Source organism: Mus caroli, chromosome 5 (assembly GCF_900094665.2).
Source record: "Mus caroli chromosome 5, CAROLI_EIJ_v1.1, whole genome shotgun sequence".
NCBI lineage: Eukaryota > Metazoa > Chordata > Mammalia > Rodentia > Muridae > Mus > Mus caroli.
In genome coordinates, this window is record NC_034574.1 from 100,865,352 (window position 1) to 100,884,251 (window position 18,900).

At 43.9% G+C, this 18,900-nt stretch overlaps 1 protein-coding gene across 1 annotated transcript in view; it reads right to left on the bottom strand.

Moving 5' to 3' along the window:
* Dipk1a (divergent protein kinase domain 1A) overlaps positions 1-16,743 on the bottom strand; it is a 72,899-nt gene extending 56,156 nt beyond the window's left edge. The window contains exon 1 of the mRNA XM_021162220.2: positions 16,604-16,743. Coding sequence (XP_021017879.1) covers positions 16,604-16,657 — 54 coding nt within the window. The 5' untranslated portion in view covers positions 16,658-16,743. The remainder of the gene's footprint in view (positions 1-16,603) is intronic.
* Positions 16,744-18,900: the final 2,157 nt, after the last annotated feature.

An 18,900-nucleotide genomic window follows, 5' to 3' on the forward strand; every position in this document is an offset into this window, starting at 1 on the left:
CCTCAGACACTCCAGAAGAGGGCGCCAGATCTCGTTACAGATGGTTGTGAGCCACCATGTGGTTGCTGGGATTTGAACTCTGGACCTCTGGAAGAGCAGTCGGGTGCTCTTACCCACTGAGCCATCTCACCAGCCCGCTGTGTACTTTTCTATTGTGTCTGTGATGCTGGTTTAGGCTCTTCTTCCCTTCCCCTGTGCAGTCACTATTTTCCCACTTTTGCATAAGAAAGTCAAGAGATCGTATACAGGCTCCAATGGAGCAGTATTTTAGTCTTTGTCTTGGTTACTTTCCTATTGCTGTGAAAAGACAAAGGCAACTTATGAAAATTTTTAATTGAGGGCTTGCAGTTTCAGAGAATGAATCCATCACTGTCATGGCAGGGAGAACAGCAGCAGGCAGGCATGGCACTTGAGCAGTAGCTGAGAACGTACATCTAATCCACAAGCAGGACGCAGACAGAGAGCCAACTCAACTGGAATGGCATGGGCTTTTGAAAACCCAAAGCCTGGGCTGGAGAGATGGCTCAGCAGTTAAGAACACTGACTGCTGGGCTGGCAAGATGGCTTGGCGGGTAAGAGCACTGACTGCTCTTCCAAAGGTCCAGAGTTCAATTCCCAACAACCAGATGGTGGCTCACAATCTGTAATGGTATCTGATGCCCTCTGGAGTGTACTTACATATAATAAGTAGTTAAAAAGAAAAGAAAAATCAAAGCCCATTTCCAGTGAGACCTCTTCCAACGTGGTTGTACCTCTTAATCATTCCCAAATAATTCCAGCAACTGGGGACTAAGCTTTCATCTATATGAACCTATAGAGGACATTCTGATTCAAACCACACATCATGGATAACACATATTCCCTTGTCAGGTATGTACTTTATAAGAAGGTCTTGAGCTGGCCTCAACCTCCATCTGTCTGCTTCAGTATACATGAACTGGGATTACAGAGATCTGCTACAAAGAAAAAGAGGTTAATTTTGCTAAAATCTTACCAACTTACCAATTTATCTTTTTATAGACCAGGCCTTATCAAATCTAGGAAACTTTGGGGCCAGTTTTCTGCTCCTGCCTTTACAAAGGTACTCAGTCAGGCCTTGGGTGGCCCAGCTATTGGCTGAATCATCACCTCACCTCAAACACTAATATGTTCTATTGCCCTTTTGTGTTCCAGTAGAGCTTTAAATGCAGCAAGGAGCCTCTGTAAGATCCTGGTGGATCCCTTGACTTTCTTTTGCTAAAGTGGGAAGGTGACTAGTGTAGAGGGGAGGGAAAGGGGAGCCTTAAACCCTCATCACAGACCCTCAGAGGAAAAGCACAGGGAATTCAAAGACCTCCAGTAAAGTATTGATCTCCATTCTCTGAAGATAAGAGTCAAACTGGGATTGCCAGGTGTGGTAGTACTTGCCTCTAATTCCAGCAGATAGAGATAGAGGTAGGAAGATTTCTGTGAGTTCAAGGCCAGACCTGGCACGGATTCATAGTGAGACCTTGTCTAAAGCATACAAAACAGTCAAAGCAAAACTGAGAATACAGATCAATTGGTAGGATGTTAGACTCAAAGGAAGGCCTAGCTTAGATCTCTAGTACAATATAGCCACCTGGCATAGTGACACAAACCAAGTATTGTAGCACCACCAGTAATCCTGGCACCTGAGAGGTTAGAACCGGAGGATCAAGTTTAAGGTCATCCTTGGTACATTATAAGTTTGAGGTTAGCCTGGGCTAGAGACTCCATCTCAAAACACAAGAGTGCAAGCAAGGGGAACCCATCTAAGGGAAGAGCTGAAAATGAGGGGTTTTTTTGTTTTTTTTTTGTTTGTTTGTTTGTTTTGTTTTGTTTTGATAAAAAGGACAACTGCAAAACCTGATGCAATTCCAGCTGTCCATTCTCCGTCTGATGTAATCCCGGCTGTCCATTCTCACTTTTGCTTCCCTGATCTTTGTCTCTCTAAGACTGGTTACTCTATTCTCTTGCCTTATTTTAATAAAATAACTTGCTAATTCTGTAACAACTAAACACACTAAACTAAACACGGGAAGATCAAAATTCATATCAGGGCTTCAAGATGTTACACTGTAGATACATGTTTGCTATTATACAGCTTGTCACGCCACACTGTATCCAAATAAGCAAAAGGATCAATAAACTGCTAACATTAAAGAGAAAGTGGGACATTCCATAGTGTATAGAAGGGCTAACAAATTGGTAGAATTCAAAAGGCAAACGTAATTCTGATGGAGGTAGGAGGAAGGTAGACAAAGTCACAGAAAAGAGCATTCCGTCACACAACCTAAATAAGCTGGAACCAGAACTCCGGGTGGAATCCAGAAGGAATCCAGACAGCCCACCTAGCCCCTTAGCACACCTAAGGGCTTTGGGCTTGGTGTGAGCCAGCAGGAAAGACAATGGATAGTGAGACTAAGGGTAGGGTTAGGGTGGGGAGGGGCTGGGTATGTAAGGGTGGGGAGGGTGGGGGTGATATTTGAGGAGGAGTACCTAGGCCTTCTGGTTGGCAGCCTGGCAGCCTGATTGCTTCCCCCACTCAGCATAGGTCAGCCAAAAACAAAAACCAGATTTCTGGCTGGGCCTGGTAATACATTCCTGTAGCTCCAGCACTCAGCAGGCAGAGTTTCTGGGAGGTTGAGATCAGCCTGGGCTACACTGTGAATACCAGGTCATTCTGGGCTGCAGTGTGAAAACTATCTCCAAAAATCAAGAAGGAGCGGGGCCAGAAAAAAAAAATCAAGAAGGAAAAAAGAAAAACTGGATTTCTGAAGAAAAGGAGAATCCAAGATGGCCAGAGCTTCTGTGTAGGTGCAGAAAGTGCCTGTAGACCACAGGAAAGTACTCCTATAACACAAGGGGCCCAAGGCCATAGAACAAAGCAACAGCCACTACATTCTGGCTCTAGAGGGGACTCAGCCAGCTACCACACCAGTCAAGAGGCTACTGTTAAAACAGAACAATCTACCACACCAGTTACCCAGTCCTTTCTGAAACAGACAACCAAAGATCAGCAAGTACATCAGGAGATCCAGGGGCGTGAAAAAGAAGAGCTAAGAAAACACACAGGGAAGAAGCGGCTGAAGGTAAGATAAAGGGGAAAGAAGCATTCTTCACAGCTCTTACGGAAGCTGTGAACATAGTCAGCAATACAACACTTACCGAGCAAGCCTTACATTTGGTCCTCAGCAGAGGCATGGCAAAGGAGTGGTGGAGCGAGGGAGGGGACATCTATAGTCAAAATACCAAAGAGGAAGGTCCACAAAAAAGAGTAAGAGCTGAGAATGTAGCTCAGTTGGTCAAGCACTCTTAGAATGCATGAAGTGTATCACATAAGCCAGACATGCTGACACATGCTCATTAGCTAGCATTCCAGATGTAGAAGCAAGATAAGTAGTTCATAGTCTAACTGTGGATATAGCTAGCATTGCCATGCAAGCCTGATGACCTGAGTTGATCCCTAAAACAGGTGGTAGAAGGAAAATTCCTAAAAACCATCCTCTGACCTTCACTTGAATATAGTGGTGTGCGTGTGTGCGTGGGTATGTGTATACAAAAGCTTTTTATTTTAATTTTAATGTAAGGAAATGATTCATGGTCATCAGCTATATGGCAAGTTCAAGGCCAGCCTGAACCTTTGTGAAGCTGTTCATGGCTGTCACCTTGACATACTGAGAAAGAGGGAGCCTCAGGTGTGGAACTGCTTCCATGAAATTAGCTTGTGGCATATTTGTGGAGCATTTTCTTAATCACTAACTGATACATGAGGGTGCAGCCCATGTGGGCAGTGCCACCCCTAAGCAGCTGGGCCTGGACTGTGTAGGAAGGAAGCTGAGCAGGCCAGGAGGGCAACCCAGTAAGGGCTGTTCCTCCAGGCTGTCTGCCCCAGTGCTTCCCTCTGGTTTCTCCCTTGGACTCCAGCCCTGGCTTCCCTCACAGTGGTCTTTAACCCTTTCCACTCTGTCATGGTTTGTATATTCTTGGACCAGGGAATGGCACCATTTGGAGGTGTGGCCTTGTTGGAATAAGTGACCTGGTTGGAGTAGGTGTGTCACTGTGGGTATGGGCTTAAGATCCTCACCCTAGTTGCCTGGGAGTCAGTCTTCCACTAGCAGCCTTTAGATGAAGACGTAGAACTTTCAGCTCTGCTTGTGCCTGGCCTGCCTGGATGCTGCCAAGCTCCCACCTTGATGATAATGGACTGAACCTCTGAACCTGTAAGCTAAGCCCCAATGAAATGTTGTTTTTATAAGACTTGCCTTGATCATTGTGTCTGTTCACAGCAGTATAACACTAAGACACCCTCCAAGTTATTTTTTGACAATTTATGGGAAATGATACAAATATGGTCACAATAAAGTACACGAGACACAAAGAACCAAACCAAGAGACATGTGATCTGACAAAGGCCTAGAGAGAGGAAACAGAAGTTAAGTCAGCATACCCTGGAGCTGAAGTAGGAAAGTTCTAAGCTTTACTACCCAAAGGGATAATAAGCATGGTGGGTGGCACATGCCTTCAATCCCAGTACTTAGAGGCAGAAGTAGACAAATCCCTGTGAGTTCTAGGCTAGCCTAATATATGTTCTAGGTCAGCCAAAGCTATAAGGTAAGACCTATCTCAGAAAAACAAACAAAGACTATCCAAAGGGCTCAGGTAGAGCCCAATACAACTGATATAGACCCTGTGCCAATCCTCAGGGAATTTCAAAACAAGTATTAAAAAAAAAAAAAAGAAAGAAGAGAAGAGAAGAGAAAAGAGAAAAAAGAGAGAAGAAGAGGAAGAGGAATAGAAAGAAGAAGAGAAAGAGATCACATACAAAGGGCTGAGACTCAAACTGGCCCCTTGGCCAAGACAGGGATCCATGTTTTCAATTTTGGGATCCATGTTTTCAATTTTTCAGGAAAAAAAATTACTTTTGGCTCCAAATTCTACACCCAACTCAATAATAAATAGGAGGTAGATTATAAGAAATTCTGTTTTAGACATGAAAGCATGCAGAAGGTTCACTTCCCTCACATGCTTCCTTTAGAGCTTATTTCAGGATTACTGCCCCAGTAAAATGAAAACATAGAGCAGAATAGACGAAAACTCAGGATCCTGAAAACTGTGAGTCCAACCCAGAGGGAAAAAAGGAAACCCAAGAAGATGAGGTGTTGCAAGCCCAGAAAATCCATGGGGTCTAGAGAGTAGAGAGATATTGGTTCTAATTTTTAAAGGGGGGGGGATTCAAAACATAAAATATAGCCACGAGTACAGAAAAGAAAATGGCACTATGACAAAGGCAGGTTGTGCCAGAAAAAAAAAAATCAAGTATATTAGAAAACACCTAGAAGGGCTGGAGAAATGGGTCATCAGTTAAGAGCAAGGACTGCTCTTCCGAAGGTCCTGAATTCAAATCCCAGCAACCACATGGTGGCTCACAACCACCTGTAATGAGATCTGATGCCCTCTTCTGGTGTGTCTGAAAACAGCTACAGTGTACTTAGATATAATAATAAATAAAATCTTTGGGCCAGAGGGGCCTGAATTCAATGCCCAGCAACCATGTGATGGCTCACAACCATCTACAGCTACAGTACACTCATATACATAAAGTAAAATAAATAAATCTTTAAGAAAACAAAAAAGAAAGAAAGAAAAAGAAAACACCTAGAAAAAAAAAATTATACTTACTAAGTTCACTGAAAGAGTGAGCTGGGCAGAGTGTGGCCTGCAGCACAGGGCAAGACATTTGTTTTTAATTAAAGTCAGATAAAAGTCAGAGTCCTTTAATCTCATTCAGGAGGCCGAAGAAGGACTGTCATGAATTTGAGGCTAGCCTGGGCTACATTCATGAGTTTCAGACCAGCCTGAACTAACAAAGTAATACCTTGTATGTTTGCTTGTTTGTTTGTTTTTAAAAAGAAAAAAAGAGCCGGCGTTGGTGGCGCACGCCTTTAATCCCAGCACTTGGGAGGCAGAGGCAGGCAGATTTCTGAGTTCGAAAAAAATAAAACAAAAAACAAACAAACAAAAAAAACCCATCCCACCCCCTCAAAAGGAAACACATTACAACAGGACAGCCAGTGCCTGATTATAAAGAACTTGCAGTATATAAGAAAATTATCTAGTTGTTATTAATGTTGGAAGCCTGGGAGCCCAAGGGTCATTATCCTAGAGAGAGAGAAAAAAAAAATGTAATCTTAGTATACAAACTAGGTCTGCACTGAATACTATTTATGGAATCGCATTTTAGGGAATACTAAAATTAAAGATTTCTTTTATCTTGGGCCACAACAAACAATGATTATGTTGGGTCTCAAGACATAAATTGCAGGATGCTAGGACCATCAACTTTGCCTTTTTTTTTTTGGGGGGGGGGGTTGAGTCAGGGTTTCTCTGTATAGCCCTGCTGGCTGTCCTGGAACTCACTTTGTAGACCAGGCTGGCCTCAAACTCAGAAAACTGCCTGCCTCTGCCTCCCAAGTGCTGGGATTAAAGGCATGCACCGCCACGCTCAGCAACTTTGCCTTTTTAAAAGACACAATATCAACCGACACCCAGTTCCACCTTTCTTTCCTCTTTCTCTGGAGGTGAGAGTCCTTTTCATTATTTAAGTGGCTTGATGCTCTTCAACTAGCTCAGGTCACGTGGACTTGAGGAGCAGATAACTGGGAAAAACTGCATCGACAGCTGAGCATAGGCAATCATTCAGTAAGAAATCATGGAAGAAAATTCGTAATGCTCTCAAACATAACTTGCATTTTATTAGGGCTAGCCATTCTTCTCTAACATATATGTCAAAAAGCAACCAAACCTAGGCAATTTGCAAATGTCACATTTTCTTTCCAGGTGGCAAGTATTCTCTGGGAAGGGAAAAATTCTCCTAATAGTGTGCTTAATAACAGAGGAACTGCTAAGGTCCGCTACCTCAGGTGATAGCTACAAGCTTCAGTCTATAGGTCTCATGTTTATTTCATGGAAAAAGTGGAAGGAAAGAAAAAAACCAACTCCTACAACAGTTGGACCTTCATGTGCATGCTATAGCACATATGCAGTCGCACACACATGTACACACAACTATATCTGAATAAAAATGCATTGAAAAGTTAAAGCCAAGTGTATTGTTTACATGACCATGGAGGACTCAGGTGAAACTCCGGGAGTCAAAGGCCAGCATGGTGCTTTGAATAAAAATGGCCCCCACAAGCTCATAGGAAAGAGCACTATTAGGAGGTATGGTGTTGTTGGAGTAGGTGTAGCCTTTTTAGAGGAAGTGTGTCACTGGGGTGGGCTTTCAGGTTCCAAATGCTCAAGCCAGGCCCACTGTCTCTCTCCCTCTCTTCCTGTTGTTTGCTGATCTGGATGTAGAACTCTCAGCTATCTCTCCAGCTTCATGTCTGCCTGTGTGCCGCCATGCTCCCTGCCATGATGATAATAAACCAATTAAAAGTTTTCCTTTATAAGAGTTGCTGTGGTCATGGTATCTTTTCACAGCAATAGACGCAATTAGCAGTTAGAAGTATAGCTACCAGACAGGCTTTGGGAATAAAGCAGGTCAGACAGAAGTGGCAAGAGGCACTTAAGGGTTTGTAGGATACGACCAGCTGTGTGCTTTTACTTACTGTGTACACATTCTTTCACATAAGGGATTAATGTATCTAATCAGTTCCACAAGACTCTATACCATGAACCAGCTGTAGAGGTGCCTGTGTGATCTCAGCAACAACAGCCGGGTATACATACAGCAAGACCCTTTCTCAAACAAGCAAATGAACAAATAAAACACTCCTGGACCAATTCCCCAGAAAACCCCCTCCATGTCTCTATAAATGTTTAAGCACATTCACTGTACCCCACAAGCATTTATTGGCCACCTACCCTGAGGCAGGCATAGGAAACAGAGAGGAAATGGACATTTCAGCTCTCAAGCAGCTCACTCCTTTGAGAAAAGACAGGAAAAACCCCATGATGCTTCAGTATCTTGTAAGAGATACTGGCTTTCATTTGCTTAGAGTCTGTAGGTCTTAGAGAGGGATGTTCAAAGGTTACTTCCTCTTTGAGTTGAGACTTAAAAGATAAGAGCGAATAGACCAGGTAAGCAGATATAAAGACTCGGTGGAGGAAGCACTCTACAGGACGAAGAGGAACACTAGAACTGGGGAAGCTGTTAAGGGGCAGAGCACTTGTCTAGCACGCACATGCTCCTGCTGCAATCCACAGCACTACAAGAGAAAAATTAAAACTAACTTAAAGCAAAGAGGAAAGGACTGAGTAGACACGAAGAGTGGGTGAGTGGCATGCTAGTATGTTTGGAAAAGTCAAGTTTCTCAGGTGTGCTGGAACAAAGGGCCAAGTTCTCCACAGAACCAGGCCTCCTGAGGTAAAGGAAGGCCACTAGGAGGGAAAAAGCGAGTCCACTGAAGGACAAGTACAAAGGAGGGCGGCCCAGCCAGATTTGCCCCTTGGGGAAGATGTTGCTAAAACAAGGTGGGAGGGTGCTTCTGTACCAGTGGAGCAGGCTATTCTGCTAGGCCAGCAGAACAAAAGGCTATGGTGCGTTCATGTGTTATTTAGCAAATGCACTCTCCAGAATCCGGTCACATCACTTTCTCGTATAATTAGAGATGAACCCTAGAAGAAATGGGGAAAGATTCAAGATAGGTGACAATCCAGAAACAGGAAACAGCAAAAGCTAAATAGAGTATGAAAGAACTGGAGTCCTTGCACACCACTGGCAGGAATGTGGAGGAAAAAGTATAACCACTATGAAGAATAGTATGAAGATTTACTAAGAAACCAGGAAGATAAACACTATGCATTCTCTCTATATGTAGATCTAAATTTAAATATTTAAATATACATGAGATGTGAATATAATTAAAAGGAAGGAAGGGGTTGGAAGGAAGGAGAGGGGAACTAAAGAGGAAAGATCAAGTATTGCACATTTTTTTTTCTCATTTTCAGATTATAGAAACACATACCACTATTTAAGAGGCAGAAAAGGAGCCAGGCATGGTGGCACATGCCTTTAATCCCAGCACTCGGGAGGCAGAGGCAGGTGGATTTCTGAGTTCAAGGCCAGACCACTACAAAGTGAGTTCCAGGACAGCCAGGGCTACGAAAAACCAAAAAAAAAAAAAAAAAAAGGCAGAAAAGGAAAATGAGGAGAGAGGAGACATGGGTGATGAAGGCAAGGATATGAACAAAGCACAATAATACACATGACAAAGATGAAAATGTCACAATAAACCTATTACTCTACATACTAACTAAATTACTAGTTATTCTACTAACACAAAAAGGCATTAAGCTGGATGGTGGTAATGAACATAGTTAGTCCCAGCACTTGGAGGCAGAGGCAGGCGGATCTCTGAGTTCGAAGACAGTCTGGTCTACAGACTGAGTTCCAGGACTGCCACAGCTACACAGTGAAGAAACCCTGACTTGAGAGAGGGAGTAAACATGGGCGGGGGGAGTGCTATTAATATTTTTGTTTGTTTTGTTTTTCAAGAAAGGAGAGAGGGGAAGAGGAAGGAGGAGAAGGGAGAGAAGAGGAGGAAAGAAGTGGAGGATAGGAACAGGAGGAGAAAGAGAAAAGGAGAGGAAGGGAGGACAGGAGAGGAGTTAACGGGTGGAAACTACTGTAGGGTTCTATTTACAGGAGATATTTTAAGAGAGTCAAACTAATAGAAACAGAAAATAGGATGTGGTTACCAAGGACTAGGGTGGGGTCAGAGACTAGAAGGAAACAGGGAGAATTTCAATGGGTGGAGTTTCAACTTTGCAAGATGAAAAGGTTTTATAGGTCTGATACACTCAAAGTGCATAGAGTACACTTAAAAATATTTAAGTTGTTGAATGTGGTGGCATATGCCTTTAATCCCAACACCAGAGGCAGAGACAGGGAGATCTCTGTAAATTCAAGATCGGCCTAGTCTAATCTACATAGTGAGTTTCAAACAGCCAGAGCTAAATATTTAGACCCTATTTAAAAAAACAAACAACAAAAAAGGTACTATGAAAGCTAGAAAGATGGCTCAGCAGTTAAGAATACTGACTGCTTTTTTAGAAGACTCAAGTTCAATTCCCAGTACCCAATTGGTAGCTAACAACCATTTGTAACTCCAGTTCCAGGAGATCCAATGCTCTCTTCTGGCCTCCACAGGTACCATTCACAAAATACCCATGCACATAAAAGCAGTTTTCAAGTCAGTAAGTTTGGAAAAACTGCTACAAAATTAATCATTTATGGTTTTCAAGAAGCATGGTAATGTAGCTATATACTACTTCTATGTTTAAATTTTGTTTCTTTTTGATTCACTTCTTTCTTTCTTTCTTTCTTTCTTTCTTTCTTTCTTTCTTTTTTAGACAATGTTACACCAGGTAGCCCAGGATAGGTTACAATTCTCAATCTTCCTTCCTTGGCCTCCTAAATAATGGGACTACAGGCATACACTTAAATTTAAAGCAGTATCAGTCATGCACATTCTCTGTACACTCACAACTTCAGAGAGCTAATTATAGCTCTAGAGATTTCATTTCAGGCAAAGGTCAAGACATGGGTTTCTCCCTCTGCCACCTTTTGGGAATACAGAACCACCTACTCCAACATTCAGAGACCATCTTACTTTTACTCTAACATTTGTCAACATTGTAACAGCTACCACTGATATGTCTTTTTTTTTTTTTTTTTTTTTTTTTTTTTTGGTTTTTCGAGACAGGGTTTCTCTGTGTAGCCCTGGCTGTCCTGGCACTCACTTTGTAGACCAGGCTGGCCTCGAACTCAGAAATCCGCCTGCCTCTGCCTCCCGAGTGCTGGGATTAAAGGCGTGCGCCACCACGCCCGGCCTGATATGTCAAAAACTCTCCCTAGAACTAAATTCTACAAAATTTCCATATTAAAACACACAAAAACCAAACTGTTTGGAAAATGGTACTAATAGAAGTCAAAATTCCAGGTATTAGAAATTTTAAATAATAAGTGGCATGCTTATAATACCAGCACTTGGGAACTGAGGGAAGAAAGACCAAGAACAGCCAAAATACAGTTCTATCTCAAAATAAAACAACAAAAGAGATGTTTAATAAGTTCCAACAGTCTAATGTTGAGTAGGTTCCAAAGTCTAAAGCAGGCCATTGATAGATGTGATGGTATATACCTGTAATCCCAGAAGCAGGAGGGCTGCCACAAGTTCAAGGCTACCCTGATACATATGGCAAGTTCCAGACCAGTCAAGGCTACATAGGGGGACTCTCTCAAAGAGTTAAGAACAAAAATGTTTATCCATTCATTCATGACAGCCCTGACTGAACAGATATGAAAAATGCCAGAGCACTTATTTTGGATAGAACATCCCAAAATTTAAAACTACTACCATTGGGTTGTGGTGATGGTACATGCCTTTAATCCCAGTACTGGGAGGCAGAGGCAGGCGGATCTCTGTGAGGTCAGCCTAGTCTACAGCGAAAGCTGCAGGGCAGCCAAGGCATCACAGAGAAGCCCTGTCTAGGGGGTGGGGGGGGGGGNGGGGATCTGCCTAAAAGGCTTGAAAACCTTCAAAAGAAGATAGTTTAGACCTCAAATTTCATTATAATTGTACAATCTTTTTTTTATGTTGCACAGTATGATCAGAATGGCTGGAATGGAGAATGTGTATAATCTAAGCATATGAAATTACCACAAACTGTCTTAACTTTCATTCTCCCAGGGCTTAATGATAGAAGAAAGCAGGTATTTTACACTAAAGCCAACAAATTACAGGGCTAGTGTGTCATCTGTCACCCTCCCTCAATTGTAGTAAACCCCAAACAAAAGCGGATCCTAATTTGTAGATAACACACTGTTAAAAACACTGCAGGTTCAATGAGACACTCCTGCTCTAACTGTAATTAAGAGTTGTTTATTTAAGCTGGTTGACAGAGCAATGAGGCAAGTCAAGAGTTTAACTCGGTTCACTATGTTACAACACTTGGCACATCCAAAGAGTGTTATTTCTAGGGTTATTTTTCAACAGAACAGTGGCAAAGGATATTGGCATACACTAGCTTTCTCTGAGAATGATGCCTTGATATGGGAAAACTGGCACTCAGGTACATGCGGCTTGACTAACTTATTCAGAGAGGTTGCACACTGTGCTTGCATTGCTGCCCTGGAAACAAGAATTCCCTACACCAAAGAGCTGGCATCGGTGATAGCTATAAGGGGGGTGGGGGAAAACAAGGTCTATGCCCATGGAGTCAGCTCAACTCATCACTTCCCTTTCTGCTTCCCTCACTCGCTGCTGTTTTACTGAACTGTATGTAGTCCATGTACTACAGAACACATGCCTTTAAGTAGACTGTTAGGTAATATGCAGTCGTGCAGGCACTTCTCCTCATCCCCTTCCTCTCAAAACCTACCCATTAGTAACCACTCCTTCTTCCCACCCAACTCTAAGTAACTAATCTATTTCAGTCTTTACTGCTAAATAGTATTTTACTATATGGATACAAGTTCTTTCTTCACAAGCAGTAGAATCTCTCGGTTATATCAACTAAGGTGTCTTAGTCAGGGTTCCTATTCCTACACAAACATCATGACCAAGAAGCAAGCTGGGGGCGAAAGGGTTTATTCAGCTTATACTTCCATGCTGCTGTTCATCACCAAAGGAAGTCAGGACTGGAACTCAAGCAGGTCAGAAAGCAGGAACTGATGCAGAGGCCATGGAGGGATGTTCCTTACTGGCTTGCCTCCCCTGGCTTGCTCAGCCTGCTTCTCTTATAGAACCAAGACCACCACCCACAAGGGGACCAACCCCCTTGATCACTAATTGAGAAAAAGCCTTACAGCTGGATCTTCTGGAGGCATTTCTCCAACTGAAGCTCCTTTCTCTGTGATAACTCCAGCTGTGTCAAGTTGACACAAAACTAGCCAGTACATAAGGTAAACCATAGTGGTTAGGTACTTACAAATCCCAGTTATAGGTACATTAATTACAAAATACTAAGTTTTGGTGGGGAGGAGAGGAGACTTACTGGTATTTTGTTTGTTCTGGGTTTTTGTTGTTGTTTTGTTTTGTTTTGTTTTTCCAGACAGGGTTTCTCTGTGTCACCCTGACTGTCCTTGAAGTCACAGAGATCCACCAGCTTCTCCCTCCTGAGTGCTGAATTAAAGGTGTGTGCCCAGTTATTGTTTTATTTTTAACTAGCTCAAAATGCTTAATTTTCTAGAAGCGGCAGTAACTACCAGTGACATCTGGATTGATGGGAGTTCTGTGAGGGAAGGTCACTGACAAGCAAGTCAAATTACTAAGCTTCCCCTTCTAAATTATGGGGGAGGGGTAGACATAGCTCCTGGGTTATAAGTGCTCACTGCTCTTGAAAAACGACTCAGGTTCAGTTCCCAGAGTCCTCACAGTGGCTCACAACCACATGTTAACTCCAGTTTCAGTGGATATGGTGTGTTCTCCTCTCCGCCACATGCAGTATGCACATAAACATGTCACACATACACAGGCAGGCAAAACATTCATACACATAAAATAAAACATGTCTTCATTTTGGTTTGCTTGTTTAGTTTGTTCTGGCTTTTTTTGTCTTATTTTTGTTTGTTTTAATCTTTGTTTTTTGTGAGGGCTTTTGAAAGAGAGAGAACGTTAAGTTGGGTGGACAGAGAGGTCGAGAGAAGCTGGGGGTGGGGTGGGAATATGATCAAAATATATTGTATGAAAAAAATTAGAGAAAAAATACTAAGGAAAAAATAGGGAAAAAGAAACTTAAACTCTCTAAGGGCTAAATAGGGACATAAGTGACCTTTGGCCCCACCCAGTTGAGACAAACAAGAACAACTGCCAAGGATATAAAACTGGTTTCAAAAACTTTCCAGGCTATTTATCTTCCCCTCCTCTTGGAAATAAAGCTACCTTGCTGTTTCCCTACCCACAAGGTAAGAGTATCTCCCATACCTGTTGAATGGTTACAGCCTCATTGTAACTTAAAATGTACCTGGAGAGAGAGGTGACACATGCTTTAGTCCCAGCACTTGGGAGGCAGAGGCAGGTGGATCTCTGAGTTCGATGCCATCCTGGTCTCTATAGTGAGTTCCAGGACAGCCAGAGCTACAGAAAAACCCTGTCTCATAAAACCAACAACACAAATGTACCTGTTCAGAAATATTATTGACATCAGGTATCTGCAGGTGTTCCTGGGCATGTCTGTTATCCCAGCACTTGAGAGGCTATGACAGAGGGTCCACCATGAGTCTGAGGTTAACCTATATACATATCCAGTACAAGCCTGCCAGCACAGTACATAGCAAGACCTTATCTCAAAAAAACACAAAAGTAAAAACAAAACCCCCTCAAAACGGGTATCTGTATTCTCTCAAAATAAAATGTAAGAACTAGTTTCCCTGAAGCACTGTATACTGGGCACACTTGTAAACCCTGCACTTGGGAGGTAGAAACAGGAAGATCAGAAACAGGAAGATTGGGAATTCAAGGCCAGCCTGTGCAAGACTGAGACTTGGTCTCAAAAAGTGTTTGTGTGTGTTCTAACGTATACAGGCTGTTAAAGGGAAAGTTTTTTATTTCCTTTTGCCAAAAGACAGTGCACAGAAACCCTCTCCATGACAAATCAAATTTAGCTAACACTAAGTTAATGCTAAGCATGATCTATAACTTTGAAGGAGGAGGAAGAAGAGGAGGAGGGGAGAGGGGGAGAGGGAGAGGGAGAAGGAGAGGGTTAGATCAGTCTGTAAAGGTCTTGCTCTCCAGGCACTTGGCGTCCAGATTTGCACATCCTTGCAATCTCAGACCTGAATAAGTGGAGACAGGGGGATTCCTGGGATTCCCTGGCCTATTTGGAGAGTTCGATTGGAGACCCTGTCTCAAAAAAGCCAGGGAGGAAGCTCCTCGGGAAAACACTGGACTCTGAATTGTACCATTATTGTGCCATTCATACATACCCTTGCAATCACAAGCTCTTAAAAGCAAGAGGATCAGAAATTCAAGGTTATCCTTAGCTACCTCGAGAGTTCTAAGTCAATCTGTGTCACATGAGAACTTGTCCTTTAAAAGAAATCTTAAGTTTACCTTTAAAATTTTTTGAGACAAAATTTCTCTATGTAGCCATCACTAATCTCGAACTTGTTATGTAGACTATGCTGGCCTCAAACTCAGAGACCTGATTCCCAAGTGCTGGTATTTAAATAGTTTAAACATTTTTTAAAATTAATAATCTTAATATTAGCCCACTAGCAAGCTTACCCTAATTTGATCATTGATAACGATGCAAATTCAGAAAGTAAGAAACACGCTAAGTGTTTGTCATTAATGTAAGCATAACTATTTGTAAAACTAATTTTGTTTGTGTGGTGTTGGGGATTGAATCCAGAACTCTTAATTTCTAACCTTAACCACATCAGAAAACCTTTGTACAGTTGTTATAGCGTCAAAGATTGCGTTCAATCTGTGGAAAACATTTAAAGCCAAAACTAAAGCCTAAAACTCTACCAATTCCAAAAAATTAATAATAGAAAGCTAAGTAGTTTAAGTTCAAAGATTTTAAACATATCAAAATACTTTAACCTGGAGGGGTGGAATGCTAGACGAGGTTCTAATACTGGTACTCAAGGCACAACTATTTCTGGTGGCGCTGCTACATTCAGTCTTACACCCTTAAAACCATGAGTTGTCAAGTCAGCCTCTCAATCTGGGTTTCTCTCGTTTCGACGTAATGACTTACACTTGCAAATTTCAAATTAAAATATAAGATTTATTTGGACAGTAACGGTTTCTCAACTTTTTTTTTTCATACTCGTAAGAAGCACACCAACAACTGAGCTAAAATACCCGCCCCATGTCGTCAGGCCTTTTAATGTAAGCAGTGTCCTCTAGAGACATATAACAATACTGCCAATGTGTGAGGCATTGATTTGTAGTTGTTTTTCCATCCGAGCTATGGATTTGTGCTCAGCTACTCACGACGTCTACTAGGTCCCCCTGGTGACCAAACAGTGCACCAAAGCAGCAGGAGGGTTCTAAAGCCTACTGACAGCGGAACAGAAAATCATGAAAAATTAACACGGCAACAGTACACACGACGTGACTGAGAATTGCGTTCGCATTGCTGGCGGGCTGAGTGAAAAGCCGTACAACGCTCACCATCCCCTTTTTGCAAAAGCATCGCCTCGATCGAGCTTGCCTACTCCTCCCTCCCATTTAAACCAGAGATGTGATGAGAACACCAAACCCAGGGGATCTGCACGAGGCACAGCCGCTGGCTGGGACTTGGGGAACCACTGGTATGACAATCGGTCACGATTCTGTGGAACATGGAGGAATGACACACCACCCTTTCCTACCCCAGACACAGAGTCAGGAATGGCAGGTCGAGGGGGGCCCTTGGGGAAAGCGGGAGAGCACGCAGAGGAGGGACCGCGGCGCGTCCGGGGCCGGGACTCAGAGGGGCGCAGGGCTGGGGCGGCGCCCGAGGAGCGGGACCCGGGCTGGGAGGGCGCGCCGCCAGGTGCCGGTCCGCAGGAGGCGGCGGGGCGCGCACGGAGGGAGGACGGGGCGCGGAGTCCCGCGTGGCGCGGAGCGGAGGGCGCGTGGCGGGACCGCGGCCGGCCTACCTGGAGGTAGTGGGGTTTCCTCAGCCAGGCCCCCGCGCAGAGACTCCTCGCCATGGCACTCACATCGCCCCGCCGCGCCGCAGTCGGAGGCGGACCCGAGCGCGGCCGCCCGCCGGCCTCCCCGCCCCTGCCCCGCCGGCCCGCCCACGGCCCGCCCCCGGCGCGCGCTCCCCGGGGCCGCGCTGCGGCGAGGGCGGCGGGTGGCGGAGGCCGGCTCCGCGCGCAGAACCCCACCCCCACCGCCAGCCGCGGCCGTCGTCAAGGCGCGGGCGCGGGGCTCCGCCATAAAGGGGAGTCGAGCCTCGCGTCCGCCGACACAAATCCGCCTGCGCCTCGGTGCTTAAAGGGGAGGCGCGGACGGGGGAGGGGTGCGGCCGAGGCGGGTGCGAGCAGCACGGGGGTGCGCAAACCGTGGGCTCCGTGGAGCACCCACTTCACTGTTACAGGCTTGCGGCTTCACGCGCGGAGCCCCGCCGTCCGCGCTCTGGACTCCGTTTTGAGTCAGGACCTGTGCGAGCGGATTGCACCGAAATTCTGTGGATGTTTAGAGCTGCTTCCTAGGCGACCAACTCATAGATCCTCTCCAGGGAAAGGAGGCTCTCGGGAGACGGGACCACCGCTATCTAGGGGAGGAAGGGACTCCTTCCCGCTCAGTTCTGCGTGGCCTTCCAGACACTTCGCCTCTTTGTATACCTTAAATTTAATGCGATTTTCTTTTTTTTCTTTTTCTTTTTTTTTCTTTTTCACCATTTCGACTTTTTGAAGTTTGCATTGTTTGCAAAACAGCTTCAGAGTTTTCTTGCCTCTACCACAGAATCATGATTCAAACGTTAAATACATAATTAAATAAATAAATGCCGGGTAAGTAGAGTGAAGGCAGGAGACCTTCTAGGACATAGCAGAGCAGCTCAGTTAAGGCTATACACCTCAAGGCGTTGCTTTCTTCTGTTGGCACTGATGGCCAAATAAGGCAGAAGGGGCCCTGGGAGGAGTACAGCTATTGATCTGAGTGACTTCAATGCAGGGAGATGCAGGTCCTGCTTCATTTTTTCCCTTGCTATGCCGTACTTTCACGTAATGCCCACTAAGTTTATGTTTCTAGCGCTTTCAGTTTCTGGAGACAGGTCTTTAACCTGGATAATATTTTGTTACTTGCAAAGAAGTGCATTAGCCACTGACTTTCACTTTTAATTAAATGACTTCAGTAATTTCTAAAGTAAAAGTAAATATGAGCTGGGCATGGTGACTCATGCCTGTAATTCCAGCACTTGGAGAATGTAAGCAGGATCAGGTATTGAGGGCCAACCTGAGCTACTTAAGACAGAGACAAAGGGAGGAAAGGAAGAAGGAGAAAAGGAGGAAAGGACGGCTCCTACTGGTTTCCTTTGTTTTTTTTTTTTTTTAAGATTTTATTATTTATATGTGTATGTCTGCCATATTTGTGTGATTGCTTATAAAAGCCAAAAGAGGGCATCAGAACACCTGGGGCTGGGATTTCAGTTGGTTTTAAGCTGCTCAACTTGGGTGCTGGGAACCAAACTCCAGTTCTCTGGAACAACAAGAAGCCATCTTAACCACAGAGCAATCTCTCCAGCTCCGCAATAAGTATTTTCTTAGCACCCAGACACTGTTCAAATTTTTTTGCTATATACACAAAAAGACAAAGCAGGCAGAATTCCTAACTTTATGGATATTACACTTTGGAGATGAGAAGACAGGCAATAAATAATAAACACAATGACTATGGAGAAGTCTGGTAAGAGCCAGTTGTGGTGACATGTCCACAATCATAGTACTTGGGAGGTGTAAACAGATCAGGAGTTCAAGGACAGCCTCAGCCCAGCTCGCCTGCGCAATTTGGAAACCCTATCTCAAAATAAAATAAAACTGGTCAAGGCCAGGTGAGGTAGTAGCAAGCAGATCTGTGTGAGTTCAAGACCTGCCTGGTTTATATAGCTAGTTTCATGCCAGCCAGTGCTACATAGTGGGACCTTCAAGGTAAGGGTAGTGAGGGGTAGAGAAAACTACAGACAGTTGGCTAGAAGGAGGAGATCAAGAGTTTATTTGCTCATGTTACATTTAAGTATGTATTTGGAATTCAAGTGGTGTCTGGGTTTGGGGTTTCGGGTTTTTTTTTTTTTTTTTTTTTTTTTTTTGGTTTTTNTTTTTTTTTTTTTTTTTTTTTTTTTTTGGTTTTTCAAGACAGGGTTTCTCTGTATAGCCCTGGCTGTCCTGGAACTCACTTTGTAGACCAGGCTGACCTCCAACTCAGAAATCCGCCTGCCTCTGCCTCCCAA